Source organism: Moschus berezovskii, chromosome 11 (assembly GCF_049115385.1).
Source record: "Moschus berezovskii isolate FMDL1 chromosome 11, NW_MosBer_1.0, whole genome shotgun sequence".
Classification (NCBI taxonomy): Eukaryota; Metazoa; Chordata; class Mammalia; order Artiodactyla; family Moschidae; genus Moschus; species Moschus berezovskii.
Window position 1 is genome coordinate 106,847,740 of NC_142470.1, and position 18,123 is coordinate 106,865,862.

General features: G+C 46.1%; 1 protein-coding gene across 3 annotated transcripts; it reads left to right on the forward strand.

Annotated features, from left to right (window-relative positions):
* The first annotated feature begins 1,426 nt into the window (after positions 1 to 1,426).
* On the forward strand, positions 1,427 to 13,675 carry ZNF514 (zinc finger protein 514). 3 transcript variants are annotated; one of them, XM_088841679.1, is made up of 5 exons: positions 1,427 to 2,033; positions 2,807 to 2,895; positions 5,406 to 5,532; positions 5,839 to 5,934; positions 8,902 to 13,675. In XM_088841679.1, the coding sequence occupies exons 1-5, from the start codon at positions 1,907 to 1,909 to the stop codon at positions 9,885 to 9,887; spliced, it is 1,425 nt and encodes a 474-aa protein (XP_088697805.1). In that variant the 5' UTR covers positions 1,427 to 1,906; the 3' UTR covers positions 9,888 to 13,675. The 3 variants fall into 3 exon arrangements, with proteins under 3 accessions (XP_088697805.1, XP_088697806.1, XP_088697807.1); XM_088841681.1 differs by having other exon boundaries at positions 1,911 to 2,033; positions 2,821 to 2,895; XM_088841680.1 differs by lacking the exon at positions 5,839 to 5,934.
* The last annotated feature ends 4,448 nt before the right edge of the window (positions 13,676 to 18,123 follow it).

Consider the following 18,123-nt stretch of genomic DNA (forward strand, 5'->3'; position numbering starts at 1 on the left):
AGTACTGGAGTGGCTTGCCATTGCCTTCTCCAGCAAAGGTATAGGCTAGAGGATAAAAGTGCAAAGAATCAGTAGCATCTGAAGCAGTTCAATTTCTAGTTACGTCAGCCACCAATGACACTCTTCTCATGTGTTCATACCCTCGCTTTTTTTGGTTCCAGAGCACAGAGGAGAACAGAAACCCCTTTGCCAGTTATGGTTCCCAGGCAGCCCTGCCCCCCTTTCCTCACTCTGGCTCCAGAGAAGGAGGGCTTACTTGCTGGGCACTTGCTGAAACTACTTGGCCATCTGTGTCACCAGAAGTGCTGGCAGAAAGGTGAAACATTAAAAGAGCAAGAAAGGAGAAAAGGCCTTTTGCCTTGATAGGTTATTTGTCCCAACTGTAAGGTATAGTTCGAGATGAGGCAACGAAGAAAGGAAGACGACCTCAACAGAGACAGGTTACCTCTATTCACGCAAGGAGGGGCGACAGTCGGTCTAACGACCAGGCTGAGCACGTGCAGGATCAGGGAGGCCTTCATGTTCAGGGAGGTTTTGCAGAAGCGATAAGGGAAGATTTAGTCAGAGGATGAACAGGAGTTGGGGCGGGTGGGGTGGGGGGGTCCCGGGATGACGCAATCTGCCCGGAGTATCAGGGTGGGACTTTAAGTTCAGTTTTGTCATCCCTGAAGCCAGGTGGTTCAGCAAGGGCCCTTGAGATCTTTATCTTCTTTTTCCAGGCCCGAGGCCTTTGAGGTCTTTATCTTATTTTCTAAGCCGAAAGACTCCTTCACCAACCTCTCAGTCTTCAAAAGTCTGCTCTCTGTTCAAAGAGTGCCTCCGGAGAACCACCGTTTTAATATCCAGATCATTTCTCTATTTCTTTTAGGTCCGAAATGATTCTCGCTTCTAGAGGAGGAAGGAGTCCAATGTCCTCTCTTTGAGTTCACCCTTCGCTGAACCTAAACTTGGGGGGAACGCGCGCGGGGAGCAGTGGGAGAAAGACGGAGAGTTAGGGAACAGCCTGTCAGGATCTCCTGGACACTTTATAAGAAATTCACATGTCCGGAGAGCCTCCTAGAAATTCTTATTTGGCAGGCTCGGGGTTTAGGCCAGGATTTTTTTTTTTTTATTAAACCCCAGTGGCTTCTGTTGAACTGCCCCAAACCCGGCTGTCAGACCCAGTTACTAAAGGCACTTCCAATATGGGGGCTGCTTCTGGTTTCCAGCCCGGGGCGCGGGGTGGGCAGAGTGAAACTCCTGTCCAGGTAGCTGGTACGCTCTTGCCCTGCCTGCAATTGCCAGGGCAGAACACCCAAGGTTCCCAAGCCGCCAGGGCGCAGGCGCCGCTAGTTCGCCCTCCCCCCGCAGACCCGCCCCCGACGCTTGTTCTGGGGACCCCGGCCTGGCGGCCTTCCTCTCGCGCAGGCTCAGGACGGGTCTCGGGAGGCGGGGCTGGAACTCGGGTGTTGCTTGGGTCTTTGTGGGTTCCGCTACTCCTGGTGCGCAGGCCAGCCATGGGCATTGCGCCCTGAGCCAGTGACAGAGTGCGAAGTGTCCCTCCGTCTGCCCGCCTGCGAGGGGCTGAGGAGGCCTGGAACTGGGCGCAGAGTTGCAGGGCCGATCGGTTCCCTGTGAGCTCTCCAGAAGCGATTCTGGAGGAGCGCGGGGCACCGAGATCTCAGGTGTGGCTGTGGCCATTTCCTGGTGGTCTCCGTGGGAGCTGGGTCCCAGAGTTCGATCTCCAGAAGGAGGGCGGCGGCCGGGCTTCTGAGGCGTCTGGGAGTGCGAGAGGGGAAAGAGCACCGCCTCCCGCAGCCACAGCCGCAGCCGCAGCCGCACTGCGCTCAGCTGGGACGCCAATCCGGGTTTGACAGCCCTGCTCTGGGTCCTGCGGGTCGGCTGGACGTCGCTGCGCGAAGTGGGGATGCCAGGTGTCATCCGGCTTGCTCCCCGCTCCCTGAGCCCCGGGAGAATCACAGGGCCGCCGCCGAATGACAGAGATTTGGACCTAGAGAAAGGACTAGCCCCAGCTATGGACTCCAGAGTTTCAGGTTTGGCTCTCGAGGGTGCCGTGGGCCGGAACCCTCCTGGGGAGTCAGTCTGGGTCTAGGAAGAGAAGGAGGACCATAGGATGGGGGCAGGGAGTCCCATTGGCGGGGCAGAGTCTCTCCTTGGGATTTCCCAGGGAAGAATATTGGAGTGGGTTGCCATTTCCTTCTTCGGACCCAGGGATTGAACCCGAGTCTCCTGCATTGGCAGGCGGATTCTTTAGCACTGAGCCATCTGGGAAGCCCTGGCCTTATAATAAACTCTTAAAATAAGCTTCAGAGACCTAATGATGCTTTAGAACACTCAGGAAAGTGTCTCAGAAGACCTGGCCTCTGCACTACTTCCCAAGGAGAAGGGGAGAGGTGTGATTTCTGCAAAGTCCCATGTCTTTATGTGGTCTTGTCCTAGGCCTTATTTTGTCTTGTTAACCTGTCTTATACCCTCAGGTGACATTTAAAGTTCTTTGAAGTTCTTCTCCATGTTTATATTTTCAAAAGGCCTAATATAGGACCTGCATCTTGGAGGTCCAGTGACCACAGAGGAGTGACCAGACTGTGGTCACGACCCTCCAGCTTCCTACAGCTTGTTGTGGCCTATGGACAAGTGGGGGGCCTCATGCAGCAGTGTGCACAGGCAGCCTGTAGCCTGTCCCTCAGCTCCCTTAGGTCCGGCCTTATCCCCAGAAACCATGGGGGTGACACACTGACTTGGGGAGTCTGGGAGCTGTAAATCTCATGAGGGTTAATGGTCCTTATGGCTCCTTTTACCTTCCTAGTTCTCCCTTCTCAGGACCCTGCTCTTCCTCCAGAGAGATGCCTAGGAGAAAAGGGAACAGCCAGTTTATCCCTGAAAGCCAGACTTCAGGTGAGTTGGGGTTCTCTTTATGTTTTTCTCAAATGCCTGAACTATGGAGACTTTTGCCTCCTTTTCTCTGGAGCCTCCTTGTTTGCCAAAGGTAACTGGACCCAATTCCTGCTCTGCAGGAGATCGAGCCCATCAAGGCTTTTGCTGGTCTCCTTGCCCCAGGGCCCTCTGCTTAGTGAGACTGGGCCCCTGTGCATGTGTTATCTTTCTGGATTAGTGTGGTGACACACTGAGGACCCTGGCCTTGGGAGGGTGGTCTTTTATGTGTCCTGGTTCTGCTGTCTGGGTCCAGCTCCCAGTCCAGTGTTCTCCTTGGCTCTTGGCTCTGCCCACCAGAAGTTCCTTCCTTTTGCAGTATCTCCCTTGGTCGCATATGAAGATGATACTAGAGAATAAACTTTTTTTGAGTTCTAAGCAGCTTTTTTATCCTGAGTAGTTTGATGGCCCAAGGATTGTTTCAAGTCTTGCACCTTCAGTGTGACTCTCAAAAACCTGACCAGCTTTTTGTGCATTTGCTTCCATTAGCTCTGTTTATCAATAGCTTTCCCCACAGATGTTATTGAAATATGACCCTCTCTTTAGACTTAATTGTGGAGCTTCTGGGGTTTCCTTGGCAAAACCTTACTTTTAGTCACTCTGAGCAGTTTGGTCCCACTGAGAGGATTTGCTGGGAGCCATAACTGAACTGAAACAAAAGGTCTGACAATCGCACTCATGACTTACTCCTTTCCATTAGGCTGGGTTTTAATCATCTTTTGTTATGCAAAAGCTATATCTATTTTGTCTTTGACCAGCTGGAAATGCTGCTAAGTCACTTCAGTCGTGTCTGACTCTGTGCGACCCCATAGATGGCAGCCCACCAGGCTCCCCCGTCCCTGGGATTCTCCAGGCAAGAACACTGGAGTGGGTTGCCATTTCCTTCACCAATGTGTGAAAGTGAAAAGTGAAAGTGAAGTCGGTCAGTCATGTCTGACTTGTAGCGCCCCCATGGACTGCAGCCTACCAGGCTCCTCCCGTCCATGGGATTTTCTAGGCAAGAGTACTGGAGTGGCTTGCCATTGCCTTCTCCAAGAATTTATTAAATCTCCAATCTTGCAAGTCCTGGAATTTCTGGGACACTTTCTTCTTTTTCTTTTAAAACATTAAAAAATTTTTTGTTATTTTTTTGGCTATGCCATGTGGCATGTGGGGTCTTAGTTCCTTAACCGGGGATTGAACCCACTTTCCCTAAATTGGGAGCCCAGCGTCTTAACCACTGGACAGCCAGGGAAGTCCCTCTGGACACTTTCTCTTTGCCTTACATTTTTATTTTGCAAATCAGCAAACTCTTAGACTAATTTTTTGTGTGTGTCATACTTTTGTAAAATGTAACCAGTGACGACCAACTCATACCACTGATGTTATGTTTCCCTCCTTGTCTCATCACATCACCAGCTCATGCTTGCATTGTTCCTCTTTCAAGTTATTGCATCAAGTTTTACCACACAGTTCACCACCAAATTACATGGGTTGCTGTCTTGCCAATGTCTTCTACTGCCTGGCCCTGAAGCCACTATCACATATTTTAGGCTTTTTTTTATGGCAGAACTCCACCTGGAGTACCAGCTTTTTTAATGAGTCAGTTGAGGCTAGTTATACTGTGATAACAACAGCAAATCCTGAGAGGCTTACACCAGCAATGGTTTATTTCTTGTCCATGTTACATGCAAGCTATGGTTTTGCCCACATCTTCACTCTGGTATCATTTGCTATTCTCAGAGCAGCAATTGTAGAAGCTGACTGTGAAATCTTTTGCTCATAAGTAGCTCATGTTACTTGCTTCACATTCCAAATGTGAAAGTGAATGACTTGACTACACCCGAGTCACTGGAGTGGGAAAAGCAATTCTGTAGGGAGGGCCAATGAATATTTTGCACAGATAGGACAATCTATCATTTGGGTCACTAAGGTAGTGAGTTTTCCATTTTTGATTATTTTGGACTGCTTTTAATATAAAATTGTTATTTGTCTTATTCTGTGGAATCAGTATCTAAATGGGATTTGACTTTTAAACATTTTGAGGGGAAAGTAAAAGGAGTTTATACTACCTTCACTTATTTGTTCATAGTTTATGGCTTAATCAGTGTTTATCAGTTTGTTATTTTTAATTGATTCTATTTAAATGTCACTAAGTTGTGAGACATTCTGAAAATTGGGGAAATGGATTGGATTTATTTCCCTTACATCAGTGGGGTGTCTCTAAAGGTTTGATTCTCCTGAGGCCCTGATTATATTTCTAAGCAGTTTGATGTTGAGATCTGTGGGCACTGCGTGGGACACTGAGTAGTAAGGGTGACACAGTCCCTGGAGCAGCTGAAAATATTTTTCAGATGATGAAACCTGGCATTGCGAGAGCCAGGGACTCTTGAATCCCTTGTACACCCTAAGGCTCTATTCAGACACCCGTCTCCTCTTCTCCCAGGGCCATGAGTGTGCTCCCCGAGGGTACAAGATTGTCTTCTGTGTTTCAGGACCTGATGACATTTGAGGATGTGGCTGTGGAATTCACCTGGTGGGAGTGGGGGCAGTTGGACCCTGCTCAGAAGGACCTGTACCGGGAGGTGATGCTGGAGAATTTCAAGAACCTGGCCTCCCTGGGTGAGCTCAGCTCCTCCAAAGCCCAGAGCCTGCCCAGCAGGCCATCTTTAGTTCCTCAGTGTTTAAAAGCTAGGGGTGTCTGGGCCTGTTGGCTGACTTTTGCCCTGAAATTTCAGAATTAGACATTTATTTTCTCTTGGGGGCCAGGAGATTCAGTATTTCTTCTCCTTGTTCCTAGGAAAATCCTGCTGTATGCGAGATCAGAGTAAGAAGCTTCATGACTTCACCATGCTTAGTTGCAGGCTGTCCACAAGCCTTGGCCTCTTACATACCCATACCATGATCCTTTTCCTTCTCTACCACCAGGGTTTCCAGTGTCCAAACCATATATGATCTGCCAGTTGGAGGAAGGGGAAGAGCCCTGTATTTTAGAGAGAGAAATCTCAACAGGTGTCCACTCAGGTGAGAGTCAGGCTAAAACAACCATACACATCATAAGGGCCAACTGTGACTGGAAAGTTCCTTTAAACCCTTGGTCAGGGGCCTCTTCTTTGAGAAGCTGCAGTCACTTGCCAGGAGCCGTTTTCTTTGAGAAGGTGAAGTTGCTTGCCAAGAGCCCTCCACTCCAGTATTTTGAATACTTGTAGGCTTCCGTAATGTTTTCTGGTGTGAAAAGATGTTCATTTTCTTTTCTAGTGTTTATCTTTTGTTTGTTTGTTTCTTGCAAGTAATGTGGATAAGAAATAAACATCTGCCCATCTCTGCCCACCCTTCAGGGTTCTTGGGACTATGCATCATCACTAGATGTCACATGATCAGTGTTAGATGGAGTCTAAGGACCAACACTTCATGGGAAATAGATGGGAAACAGTGAAAACAGTGTCAGACTTTATTTTTTTGGGTTCCAAAATCACTGCAGATGCTGATTGCAGCCATGAAATTAAAAGACGCTTGCTCCTTGGAAGGAAAGTTCTGACCAACCTAGATAGCATATTAAAAAGCAGAGACATTACTTTGCCAACCAAGGTCTGTCTAGTCAAGGCTATGGTTTTTCCAGTGGTCGCGTATGGATGTGAGAGTTGGACTGCGAAGAAAGCTGATCGCTGAAGAATTGATGCTTTTGAACTGTGGTGCTGGAGAAGACTCTTGAGCATCCCTTGGACTGCAAGGAGATCCAACCAGTCCATTCTAGAGGAGATCAATCCTGGGTGTTCATTGGAAGGACTGATGCTAAAGCTGAAACTCCAATACTTTGGCCACCTCATGCAAAGAGTTGACTCACTGGAAAAGACTCTGATGCTGGGAGGGATTGGGGGCGGGAGGAGAAGGGGACGACAGAGGATGAGATGGTTGGATGGCATCACCAACTCGATGGAGGTGAGTTTGAGTGAACTCCGGGAGTTGGTGATGCACAGGGAGGCCTGGCGTGCTGTGATTCATGGGGTCGCAAAGAGTCAGACATGACTGAGTGACTGAACTGAACTGAAGGACCAACAAGTCCTTTATCAGTAAGTCCTGTATCAGCAGGGATAACAAAGAGTTAGGAGCAGATCAAACAGAACAGTTAAGTAGCCCAGGAATTACAGGGCTACCGGCAAGGATATCCTGACAGATGATATCAGGAAGATCAAGCTGAGGACACTTCAGGCCTGATTAAGTTGAACCACAACAGAGATGGTTCTAAGAACAAAGACCACTTCTTACCAGCTCTTGATGGCATTTCTATGAATCCCTAGGTGACTTGAGACCTCGGGGTGGTAGGCTCCACCCCTTGGGTCAAAATTCTGGACACAAAGCTCTCCTGCCTGCCATGTGCAGCCCAAGCATACTGCAGGAGATGACAGCCTGTGTCTGTGTCCATCTCTGAAACAGAATCAGCCTCAGGCTAGAGCTGAAGCTCCCCAAAGCAGGGCTTAAATCCTGAGAGCACAGGCTGGGCCTCAAGACTCCAGAAGAGGACAGACAGGGAAGATGCTGGTCTCTGTATTGGTAGTCTCTTGACCATGTTTCCTTCCAGAATGAGGGCAGGGGTCTGGCGTCTGGATCTAGTCTCATCATCAGTATCTGTCTGTTTACAGTATTCTACAAATATGGTGTGTTTCAGAATCTCTAGGGGAGCTTGTTAAACATTCAGATCCTCAGGATCCCCACAAGACCTACTGGCTCCAAATCTGGCCTGTGGGAGTCCTGCTTAGGCATTGCCAGTCATTTCTCTCTTCAGAAGGGTCACTATTATTGTATTAGCTTTCTATTGTTGCTGAAATAAATTGTCACAAACTTAGTGGCTTTAATCAACACAAGTTTATTATCTCATAGTTTACAACTCAGAATCAAGTATGGGTCTCACACTGTTAAAACTAAGGTAGCAGCATGGCTGAGTTCCTTTCTGGAGTGTCTAGGGGACAGTTTGTTTCCTGTTCATCTGTTCATCTGTGTTGTTGGCAGAAGCAATTCCTTACAATGGTCAGACTGAGTTTCTCATTTTCTTGCTTTCCCAGCTTCTAAAGACTGCTACATTCCTTGGTCCATGGGTCGTTTCCTCCACCTTCAGAGCCAGAAGTGATGGGTCGAATCTTTCTCACACACCTCTCTGACTCAGCCAGGAACTGTCTCTGATTTTGAGAACTCATGTGATTAGACTGGGCCCACCTGAATGACTCATGATAATCTCCTGGCCTCAGGGTCTGTGCCCTTAATCACATCTGCAAAGTCTCTTCTGCCATGTAAAGTAACATGTTTATATGTTCCTGTGATTTGAATACATAAATATGTTCAGATGGACTTGGACATCTTTGGGGGATAATTATTCTGCTATCACAGTTACATGCAGTAATAGATGTTAAATGTATACTGTATATATATGTTTATAATACATAATAATGTGTGGTGTGGACTGAGGTGTTGAGGGAAGATTATGTGGAGGGCATCTTCCTACCCTCCTCTCATCTTTATAGCCTTTGGATTTACCTTGTGTTACTGTTGTTCAGTAGCTAAGTCATGCCCGACTGCAACTCCATGGACTATAGCCTCAAGGCTCCTCTCTGTCCGTGGAATTTCCCAGGCAAGAATACTGGAGTGGGTTGCCATTTCCTTCCCAGAGGACCTTCCTAACCCAGGGATTGAACCTGCATCTCCTTCCCTGCAGGTTGATTCTTTACCACTGAGCCACTAGGGAAGCCCTTACCTTGTGTACCCTTACCTTGAGTCCCAACACTGTTCTCTCAGGTTTTTCTAATCTCCAGTTACCTGCTTATCTTATTCTTGGCACTTCCAAAATGTTCTTCAGACATACACCATTCTTGGAAGAGACTGTACACCTCTTTTAGGTATTATTTTAAAGGTTAATTATCTTACGTCTGTCATAGGATTTTACTTCCTCTTGGCACATAGAACAGGTAATACCAGCCTGTCTTTTTGTTTTTTTTCCAGACTGGGAGAGAAGGCCTCAAGCCAAGGAACCTATGCTAAGTCAGGGACTTTCCAAAGAAGAATTATTTCAGAGAGCATCAGTGGAGAAACACAATAGAGATGAACTCAGGTCCTCCAAACTGAAAGCAACCTGTGGTTGGGATGACCAGGTAGAGATGCATCCAAAAAAACAGGAGAGACATCTGAAAGAAACGTCACTCACTCACAAATCTCCTCCCACCCTTAAGAGAGGTCATGAATGGAGTGAATTTGGGACCAGTTCAGGTTTAAGATCAGTTCCTATTAACCAACACCATGTTCCCACAGGAGAAGGATACTATAAATGTGATACAGAATTCAGACAGACTTTAGGGAGAAGTAACTCTCGGAGAACCCAACCAGGGAAGAAATCTTGCAAATGCAATGAATGTGGGAAGTCATTCCATTTCCAGTCAGAACTTCGGCGCCATCAGAGATGTCACACTGGAGAAAAGCCCTATGAGTGCAGTGAGTGTGGAAGAGCCTTTGGTCATATTTCATCCCTTATTAAACATCAGAGAACTCATACTGGAGAGAAGCCCTATGAATGCAGCGAATGTGGAAGAGCCTTCAGCCAGAGTTCCTCTCTTGTTCTACATTACAGATTTCATACAGGAGAGAAACCCTACAAATGTAATGAGTGTGGAAGGGCCTTTGGTCATACATCATCCCTGATTAAACATCAGAGAACTCACACTGGAGAAAAGCCCTATGAATGCAGAGACTGTGGGAGAACCTTCAGCCAGAGTTCCTCTCTCATTGTACACTACAGATTTCATACAGGAGAGAAACCCTACAAATGTAATAGGTGTGGGAGAGCCTTCAGCCAGAGTTCATCTCTCACTCAGCATTATAGACACCATACTGGAGAGAAACCCTACAGATGCAATGAGTGTGGAAGAGCCTTTGCTCACACTGCCTCCCTCATTAAACATCAGAAAAGTCATGCTGGGAAAAAAACCCTATGAATTCAGCCAGTGCAGGAAGGCTTTCAGCTGGAAAACACACACCACTAAACCTCAGAGGATATGCTGAATTATATATTAGAAAGCGATCCTAGGAGTGTAACGAATGTGGGAAGACTTTTGGTCAGAGGACACATTTTGCTCACCATCAGACAGGACACACCAAACTGAAGCTCTATTAAGAGGGGGTGGGCTTTCATGATACCTCCTCCCTTATCAAACACAAGAGAATTCAAACCAGTAAGAAACTATGTGAATATAATAGACTTGGAAAGGCTTTCGTTAGTGCGTCACAGATTCAACATCAGAGAGTATATTATTTTTAAGATTTTTTTAATATGAACCATTTTTAAAGTCTTTATTGAATTTGTTACAATATTGTTTCTGTTTTATGTTTTGGTTTTCTGGCCGTGAGGCATGTGGGATCTTAACTCCCTGACCAGACTTTGGAAGGTGAAGTCTTAACCACTGGACCACCAGGGAAGTCTCCGTACATGGGAGAATTTATACTAGGGGGAAGCCTCATCAGTGTAATGAGTATAGCACAGGCTTCAGTCACATATTGTTTCAAAAGCAAACAAAAATCCCCGAAACAACTCCAGATAGCTCATAAATATTTTACATTAGTAACAGGTTAAGTTTTCTTTCAAAGGGCAAAGTGAAGTGAAAGTCACTCAGTCGTGTCTGACTCTTTGTGACCCCATGGACTATACAGTCCATGGAATTCTCCAGGCCAGAATACTGGAGTGGGTAAGCCTTTCCCTTCTTCAGGGGATGTTCCCAACCCAGAGATTGAACCCAGGTCTCCTGCATTGCGGGCGGATTCTTTACCAACTGAGCCACAAGGGAAGCCCCATATATATACCCTTTTCCCCCGCCAGTGTCCTTCTCTAACCCTCACTCAGGTCACTTTATATGCCTGGATGCCTGCAACTTTGTAGCTGGTTTTTGCCTAACATGGTCCCTTTTTCTTATTATCTCTGGCCATGTTAATCATTCTCATCAGTGGGCACCTGTCCTGCCGCCCCGTCCTGCCCCAAAGCCTCTGTTTTGCCTGTAGGATAAAGGCTCATCTCTCGGTTTGACATTCAATGCCCGCTTCAGTCTGCCCTAATCTCCTGCTGTTCCTGACAAGAACCTCCATTTCAGACAAACTAGCTTGCTGGCCACACCTCAGACGTGCGTCCACACTTCCCAGCCTGGGCTGTTCTGCCTAAGCTGTTCCACCAGCCTGGAATGCCCTGTCCACTGTCTAAAGTCTGGTGATCAGTCAGAACCCTATTCAAATGTCCCCTCACTGGGGAAGGATTCTCTTGAATACTGATGGGAAGTCAGATCTTACTCATTTCCAATTGTAAAAGCATCTGTTTTTCCATAGGCATTATTTTTAATTACTGATTTCTGATTGTACTGGATCTTCATTGCTGCGCACAGGCTTTCTCTAGTTCTAGAGCGTGGGGCTACTCTCCAGTTGTGGTGCATGGGCTTCACATTGTGGTGGCTTCTTACTGTGGAGCATAGGGTCTAGGGGTATGGCTTCAGCAGCTGTAGATGAAGGCTCAGTAGTTGTGCTATGAGGGTTCAAGGGCATGTAGGCTTTAGTAGTTGCAGCACAGGGGCTCATTAACTGTGGCTCCCAAAACTTAGAGCATGCATGCTTCAGTAGTTGCAGTGCTTGGGCTCAATAGTTGTTGACTCCAGAGCATGGGCTTAGTAGTTGTGGTGCACGGACTTAGTTGGCATGTGGAATCTTCTCATTCCAGTCCCCTATAATGAAAAGGACATCTTTTTGGGGTGTTTGTTCTAGAAGGTCTTGCAGGTCTTCATAGAACCATTCAACTTCAGCTTCTTCAGCATTACTGGTTGGGGCATAGACTTGGATTACCATGATATTGAATAGTTTGCCTTTGGAAACGAACAAAGATCATTCTGTCACTTTTGAGAATGCATCCAAGTACTGCATTTCGGACTCTTTTGTTGACTATGATGGCTACTCCATTTCTTCTAAGGGATTGTTGCCCACAGTAGTAGATATAATGGTCATCTGAGTTAAATTCACCCATTCCAGTCAATTTTAGTTCACTGATTCCGAGAATGTTGACATTCACTTTTGCCATCTCCCGTTTCAATCATTGAAAAAGCAAGAGTTCCAGAAAAACATCTATTTCTGCTTTATTGACTATGCCAAAGCCTTTGACTGTGTGGATCACAGCAAACTGGAAAATTCTGAAAGAGATGGGAATACCAGACCACCTCACCTGCCTCTTGAGAAACCTGTATGCAGGTCAGGAAGCAACAGTTAGAACTGGACATGCAACTACAGACTGGTTCCAAATAGGAAAAGGAGTACGTCAAGGCTGTATATTGTCACCCTGTTTATTTAACTTCTATGCAGAGTACATCATGAGAAACGCTGGGCTGGAAGAAGCACAAGCTGGAATCAAGATTGCCGGGAGAAATATCAATAACCTCAGATATGCAGATGACACCACCCTTATGGCAGAAAATGAAGAAGAACTAAAGAGCCTCTTGATGAAAGTGAAAGAGGAGAGTGAAAAGTTGGCTTAAAGCTCAACATTCAGAAAACTAAGATCATGGCATCTGGTCCCATCACTTTGTGGCAAATAGATGGGGAAACAGTGGCAGATTTTATTTTGGGGGACTCCAAAATCACAGCAGATGGTGACTGCAGCCATGAAATTAAAAGACGCTTACTCCTTGGAAGAAAAGTTATGACCAATCTAGACAGCATATTACTTTGCCAACCAAGGTCTGTCTAGTCAAGGCTGTGGTTTTTCCAATAGTCATATATGGATGTGAGAGTTGGACTATAAAGAAAGCTGAGTGCAGAAGAATTGATACTTTTGAACTGTGGTGTTGGAGAAGACTCTTGAGAGTCCCTTGGACAACAAAGAGAGCCACCAGTCCATCCTAAAGGAAATCAGTCCTGAATATTTATTGGAAGGACTGATGTTGAAGCTGCAACTATAATGCTTTGGCTACCTGAGTGAAGGGCTGACTCATTTGAAAAGACTGTGATCCTGGGAAAGATTGAAGGCGGGAGAAGGAGATGACAAAGCATGAGATGGCTGGATGGCATCACTGACTCAATGGACATGAGTTTGAGTAAACTCCGGGAGTTGATGATGGACAGGGAGGTCTTGTGTGCTGCAGTCCATGGGGTCGTAGAGTTGGACATGGCTGAGCAACTGAATTGGAATCTTCTCGGACCAGGGATCAAACCTGTGTCCCCTGTACTGGCAGGTAGATTCCTATCCACTGTGTTACCAGGGAAGTCCTCCATAATATTTGAAAGTGAAAGATATCTCAACTTGGAGTAGTTCTTATCACAGTCTTAATCTATTTAAATCATTGGTTGTTTATTGTCTTGCCATGTTCCTGTCTCCTGAACCAGTTATCAGCTGCTTCATTTCTCATACTTCCTCTCAGAAATGAGCACCCAATAGATGCTTACTAATCATGGGCTTCCCTGGTAGCTCAGACGGTAAAGTGTCTGCCTACAATGTGGGAGATCCAGGTTCAAGCCCTGGGTCGGGAAGATCCCCTGGAGAAGGAAATGGCAACCCACTCCAGTATTCTTGCCTGGGAAATCCCATGGGCTGAGGAGCCTGGTAGGCTACAGTTCATGGGGTTGTAAAGAGTCGGGCACGACTGAGCGACTTCACTTTCTAATCATGTGTTAACTTGAAAAACAACTTGTATTGCCCACGTTTTTTCAGTACTCTGACTACAAATTTTTGTACTAGATAAAAATCCTTCCTTCTAGAAAACTATCAATTAAATATTTTCTTAAAAAATACAATATTGCTTCCTGTAATTATTTTTCAAATTCAGGTAAAGGTTAGTATTGTTCTGCGTTCTGTGGGTGGCTTGTTGGATTTGTCCATGAAAATTTATTGCAGTTTGATTTATAAATTCTCATTCCAACTACCCATTGTTGGGTTAAACCCCACAGGTTAAGGATATAGTTCCCCTCAAGACTGGGAGAGAGAGACACTAGCAAAGTCACAGGTTTATTTGTTTAAGATCATTTGTCCCTGTAGATGATAATGGAAAAGCCATTGGCTTTAATTCTCCATAGTGTCATTTGGTGAGACTAGAACTGTTCATATATATTTATCATGGTGATCTGCCAATGGATGGCATACCCAGAAGTTGGTAAGATTTAGAGCAGTGGCTGTGGTGCTGGAGAAGACTCTTGAGAGTCCCTTGGACTGCAAGGAGATCCAACCAGTCCATTCTAAAGGAGATCAATCCTGGGTGTTCATTGGAAGGACTGATGCTAAAGCGGAAACTGCAATACTTTGGCCATCTCATGCGAAGAGTTGACTCACTGGAAAAGACTCTGATGCTGGGAGGGATTGGGGGCGGGAGGAGAAGGGGATGACAGAGAATGAGATGGCTGGATGGCATCACCGACTCAATGGACATGAGTTTGGGTGAACTCCAGGAGTTGGTGATGGACAGGGAGGCCTGGCGTGCTGTGATTCATGGGGTCGCAGAGAGTCGGACACAACTGAGCGACTGAACGGAACTGAACTGAACTGAAGAATGGGGAAGATACCCTGGAGGAGGAAATGGCACCCCATTCCAGTATTCTTGCCTGGAGAACCCTATGGACAGAGGAGCCATCCATGGAGTTGCAAAGAGTCAGATATGACTGAGCGTGTGAGCACGATATAAGCATGAAAAATGGTGTTAGAATGAGTATGCTCTGACCTAACAAAGAGAAAAGAGAAAACAGGTCATTATGGATGGATAACAACTAGGGATCAACAGAAATGAGAAGAATAACTATGGGCAAGCAGATGAAAAAAAAAATAGGACTTTTTTGTTTTTGTTTTTTTTTTTAAGTACAATTGATTTACAGTATCATGGTAGGGCTTTGCCACAGGTGTTGGTCTGACATCTTAGGCAGAAGTTATCCCTTATCTGAAGTCATCGATTTATTCCGAAGGTCTTCGGTCTGCTGGTCTGGAGACCAGCTGCCTTAGAGCATCTTGGAAAGTCCTCAGCTTGAAGTCCTCTGCTGGAATAGGCTTCCAGTTGTGTCAGTTCTGAGACTCTTCTTTAGTTGTAAAATATGTGTGGAAGAACTGACACCTGGTTTCACTGCTGCCTTAGTTAACAGTATCTGATAAGGTTCCACACAGTAACGCCCAAGAGCAGTTTTTCTCTGATGTCTTACACAAAAATCTCATGGTTGAGGATCACAAAGAGGCTATTTAGGAAGAGGCTGTGGGAAGCTGTCCTTAACCTGTTGATGACAGGACTGGGTATATATGAATCTCCTGTAATATTTCACCATGTCTGCATGCAGCAGGGTAGTTTAGTATTGGAAGTGGAATTTCCAAATAACTGTTCATTTCTTAGACAACTGATGTATTCCCAAGGGAGTGAACCATATGGCCATAAGGTGCTTGTGAGAGTACCCTTGGCCAGGGAGCAAAAGAGTTCTGAGATTTTTGGTAATGTTGATAATGTCACTGATTTCTGTAAAGTGTGTGCCTTGACCATTTGATATAAAAAATGGGATGTCCTAGGTTGGAAACACAAAATCAAGCAGTTTTTAGGAAGGACTATAGCTTTTCATGGCAATTAGATGCTTCAGTCCATCATTAAAACACATATTAAAAAGTAAAACACTCGTGGGACCTACCCAGGAGAGGACTGGCAGATGGACTTCACCCAGATGCCAGTTTCTCAAGGGTATAAATACCTATCAGTCATGATAGATACATTCACAGGATGGATTGAAGGCTTTCCCACTGGGAGAAGGCTGAGGAGGTGGTAAAAAAAACTGCTCCATGAAATCATTCCAAGATTTGGTCTTCCCAGGTCATTACAAAGTGACAATGGGACATCACTTACTTCTAAGGTCACCCAAGTGGTCTTTAAATCATTGGGCATTACTTCTTATCTCCATTGTGCCTGGAGGCCTCAGTCTTCAGGAAAAGTAGAAAGAGCCAACCAATTCTTAAAATCAGCAATAAAAAAGAAAACCCAGGAGACCTCCCTGGGATGGAAGGAGGCTTTACCAATAGCTCCCCTCCACACCCGTATTCGGAGAAGGCAATGGCAAGCCACTCCAGTACTCTTGCCTAGAAAATCCCATGGATGGAGGAGCCTGGTAGGCTGCAGTCCGTGGGGTCGCTAAGGGTCGGACACGACTGAGCGACTTCACTTTCACTTTTCACTTTCACACATTGGAGAAGGAAATGGCAACCCACTCCAGTGTTCTTGCCTGGAGAATCCCAGGGATGGGGGAGCCTGGTGGGCTTCCATCTATGGGGTCACACAGAGTCGGACACGACTGAAGTGACTTAGCAGCAGCAGCAGCACCCGTATTGCCCCTAAGGAACAGGTTGGTCTTAGTCCTTATGAGATGCTATATGGCAGACCTTTTGTTTATGTCAATGACCTCTTCCTAGATCCAGAGGCTCAGATCCTCCAGTCTTATGCCATGGTCATTGGGCAATTCCAACAGGATATACACTTGTGGGGTGTCAATCAGGACCCAAAAGATTCTAAAGAGCCACCACTATATGCTCCAGGGACTCAAGTACTAATTAAAGTCTGGAAAGATGGGTCCCCAAAGGCCCAACTTCAGCCCACATGGAAGGGCCCCTACCCTGTAATACTTTCTACCCCCACAGCAGTCAAAGTACCAGGACATGACTCCTGGATTCACTACTCATGAGTCAAGCCATGGAAGAAAACTGAAGAGGACACTCAATACACCTGTGAGCCCCTGGGAGATCTCAGGTACCTATTTAGGACTACAAATGAGTGCCATTCTAATGAACATCTCCAAAATAAAGTTTCTGGGGATAGGATTTCTCAGGATAGCTCTAAAGAGCCAACACAGCTTGGCAGGGGTTGTACCTCCAAATAGACAGGAGATATATCTGACCCCTGAACAAGGAGGGACTTGATCCATCTTGAATGAGACGTGTTCTTTCCAGGTAAATACTTCCAGCTAAGTTAAATTAAGTCTCACAATCTCAAGAAAAACATGCAGATCTACAGGATCTCAAAGAATGAGCTGGAGAGTCCTCAGGGTGGCTACAGTCTCTTTGGGGGATCCTTCTCATGGCGATGGGGAATTTGGCGTTGGCTAAGATGGAAAAGACCCTGATGCTGGGAAAGACTGCGGGCGGGAGGAGAAGGGGACGACAGAGAATGAGATGGCTAGATGGCATCACCGACTCGATGGACATGCGTTTGAGTGAGCTCCGGGAGTTGGTGATGGACAGGGAGGCCTGGCGTGCTGCGGTTCTTGGGGTCGCAGAGAGTCGACATGACTGCGCGACTGAACTGAACTGACTGAACTGAATGCCCCGACTAACCACTGTCATCACGATACTGATGCCGCTTGTGACTGCTCCATGTATTGTCAGTTGTCGAGCCTTTTGTCTCTGCCCAGGTCAACAAGCTGCAACATGCAGAGCCAGCTCAACAAGGGTATAAAACTACAGCCGACCATGGCAAATGCACTCACCTCCAGATGGACACCGCTATAGGTACTCTGAGGCTTGAGACTAGCAAGAGGGAGAGGCCCAAAGGCCCTCGCTGTCCCAGTTCAGCAGGAAGTAGCCAGAGAGACCTCAACACCCCTGCTCCCAAAGAACTGGGCCTCCCCTCTCTTGAGTGGGGAATGTTAGGTAGGTAGAATAGGAAAAAGGAGTCCCAAATAGCAGTGGCTAGAAGACAAAGAGGAAAAAGCCTGCGAAAGCAGAACAAAGGAAGGTCCAAGGCCTGGAGTGAGAACTTCAGGTGAAGCAAGCAGCCCTCCAGGCTGGCCCAATTTACAAAGGGCAGGCTCAGGGGAAGGAGAAAAACATAGAAAAAGAGGAGCCAAAATTGAGCCGCACTTCTTTTGGGTTGGCCTGCCCTCACGTCTTGAGGATATATTCCTTTGCTTGTCAAATAAAACTGAGCTGTAACCAAAAAAAAAAGTACAACACATTTGAATTTCATGAAAGGTAGAAGCTGGATAAAAGCCAACTGAAGGTGTTCAGGGATCTCTGAGGCCTTGGTTGCTGGCCATGTTCCACCTTTAGTTTTTCAAAGATTATATTTACAGGTGACACATAACCTAAAAATAACTTGTTAAAAGTTTGTTTTTTAAAGTTTATTTATCAACGTTAATTTAAGATAGTAACCAATTTGTCTGTATCATGATGTATAGTTTTATGGGGGGAAAAAAATTTTAGCT